Source organism: Colobus angolensis, unplaced genomic scaffold (assembly GCF_000951035.1).
Source record: "Colobus angolensis palliatus isolate OR3802 unplaced genomic scaffold, Cang.pa_1.0 Scaffold271, whole genome shotgun sequence".
Taxonomy (NCBI): Eukaryota; Metazoa; Chordata; class Mammalia; order Primates; family Cercopithecidae; genus Colobus; species Colobus angolensis.
The window spans coordinates 344,621-346,437 of NW_012115944.1; the positions used below are offsets into that span (position 1 = coordinate 344,621).

At 38.9% G+C, this 1,817-nt stretch overlaps 1 protein-coding gene across 1 annotated transcript in view; it reads left to right on the top strand.

Moving 5' to 3' along the window:
• Positions 1–1,817, top strand: part of EFCAB3 (EF-hand calcium binding domain 3) — a 49,089-nt gene that overhangs the window by 45,608 nt on the left and 1,664 nt on the right. Inside the window, exon 11 of the mRNA XM_011947907.1 lies at positions 443–562. Within this exon, the coding sequence (XP_011803297.1) occupies positions 443–562 (120 nt within the window). The remainder of the gene's footprint in view (positions 1–442; positions 563–1,817) is intronic.

Below are 1,817 nucleotides of genomic sequence, written 5' to 3' on the forward strand. Positions count from 1 at the left end.
GGTGACAGAGCGACATTCCATCTCAAAAAAAAAAAAAGATCCAAGTTAAAATTCTCCTCAGGTATTTATCTTTTCATATTAGATTGACCAAGATGAAAAAACATGGTATACTCATAAGTTACAGGTAGGTTTGTAAACTGGTTCACCCTCTACAGAGGAAATTTGGCAATAATTACCAAAAGGACAGACCTCACAACTTTTGACCTAACATTTCCAGTCCTAGGGCACCATCTAGGATATACAGATATTTTTGCACATATGGCAAATGCCACTCCTGAGGGACCCAGAAAAAGTCTAAACAAACAAACAAATGGTTTGGCAATAATCTTATAAATTATATACAAATCCTTCCATAATAAAATATACTTATTTATTATGTCTTTTTGTTGTATAATTCAAACTAAAATGTATTATTAACCTTCTTTTTTAAATATGCATAAAGGCAGCAAATATAAAGTCTATGGACCCTGCCTCAGGTTATTCAAATAACATCACCATTGATCAAATACTCAAGAAAAAGCAGACTTGTACAGTGGCTGATGAAACTGCTGTTAAACAACACGTGAGTATTCCTTGTGGAGTGCCTTCCCAGAAATCACTGACAAAAATATTGTTCACTTCAATACTACACCATAAAACCAAGATAATTTTTATCTGCTCTATGTCTTTAAAATGAGACAAGATTGTTTCTCATGTTTACCCATTGTGATAACACCATTTCTTTGTCTATAATCAGATGGATTCAAATGTTAAGTGTTATTATTCATCCTGCTATTCACCTATGCAGCTATACTCACTATTATTTCTGGGACATTCATTTATGTTATTCCAGAAATATCCAACTAATTAAGGTAGTTGACCAACAGTCACAGTGAGTAGTGTACTCAGAGATTCATGGTGAAAGAATCTTACATCCTGAGGCCTCTAGCCCTGGGGCACCAGCTGCACTAGGGCTAAGAAGCTTGAGAAGATCAATAGTTTGGTATTAATACACTGGAAATCTTGGCATTAGGTAAAGCACAGCTAGGGCAAGTATTCTTTGGGCTATCTCAATCTATCCTCCTTGGTTCAGCTGCCACCTATGTACTGACTGCTATTAAAGTTGTCACTAACCTAACTTCATTCCTCTATTTCTGTCTTATCTCACTGACCACTTGATGAATATTTCTACCTCTACCCAGGGTCTCATATAACATAACAAACTCAACATGTCCAAAACAAAACTCATCATCTTCTGCATCCAACTGGCTCTCCCCTGGGAATTCTGTATCTCAGGTGGTGTGTGTGTGTGTGTGTGTGTGTGTGTGTGTGTGTGTGTGTGTTTTCAAATAAGGTCAACTTTTATTTTAGATCCACGGGGTACATGTGCAGGTTTGTTGCAAGAGTATATTGCATATGTCTCAGTTGATAGCAACTACTCAGTCACTGAAGCTAGAAGGCCAGGTGCTATCCTTAACTTGGGTTTTTTCCTCATTCTTCACATCTGCTAATCCCCAAGTCTGGCCTATTGTCATTCTATTAAAGATTTTTCAGGGCCAGGCATGGTGGCTCACACCTATAATCCCAGCACTTTGGGAGGCCAAGACAGGCAAATCACCTGAGGTCAGGCCAACATGGTGAAATCCCGTCTCTACTAAAAATACAAAAATTAACCAGGTGTGGTGGTGGGGTGCCTGTAATCCCAGCTACTCCGGAGGCTGAGGCAGGAGAATCCCTTGAACCCGGGAGGCAGAGGTTGTGATGAACCAAGATCACACTACTGCACTCCAGCTTAGGCGACAGGGGAAGACTCCATCTCAAAAAAAAAAAAATTTTTT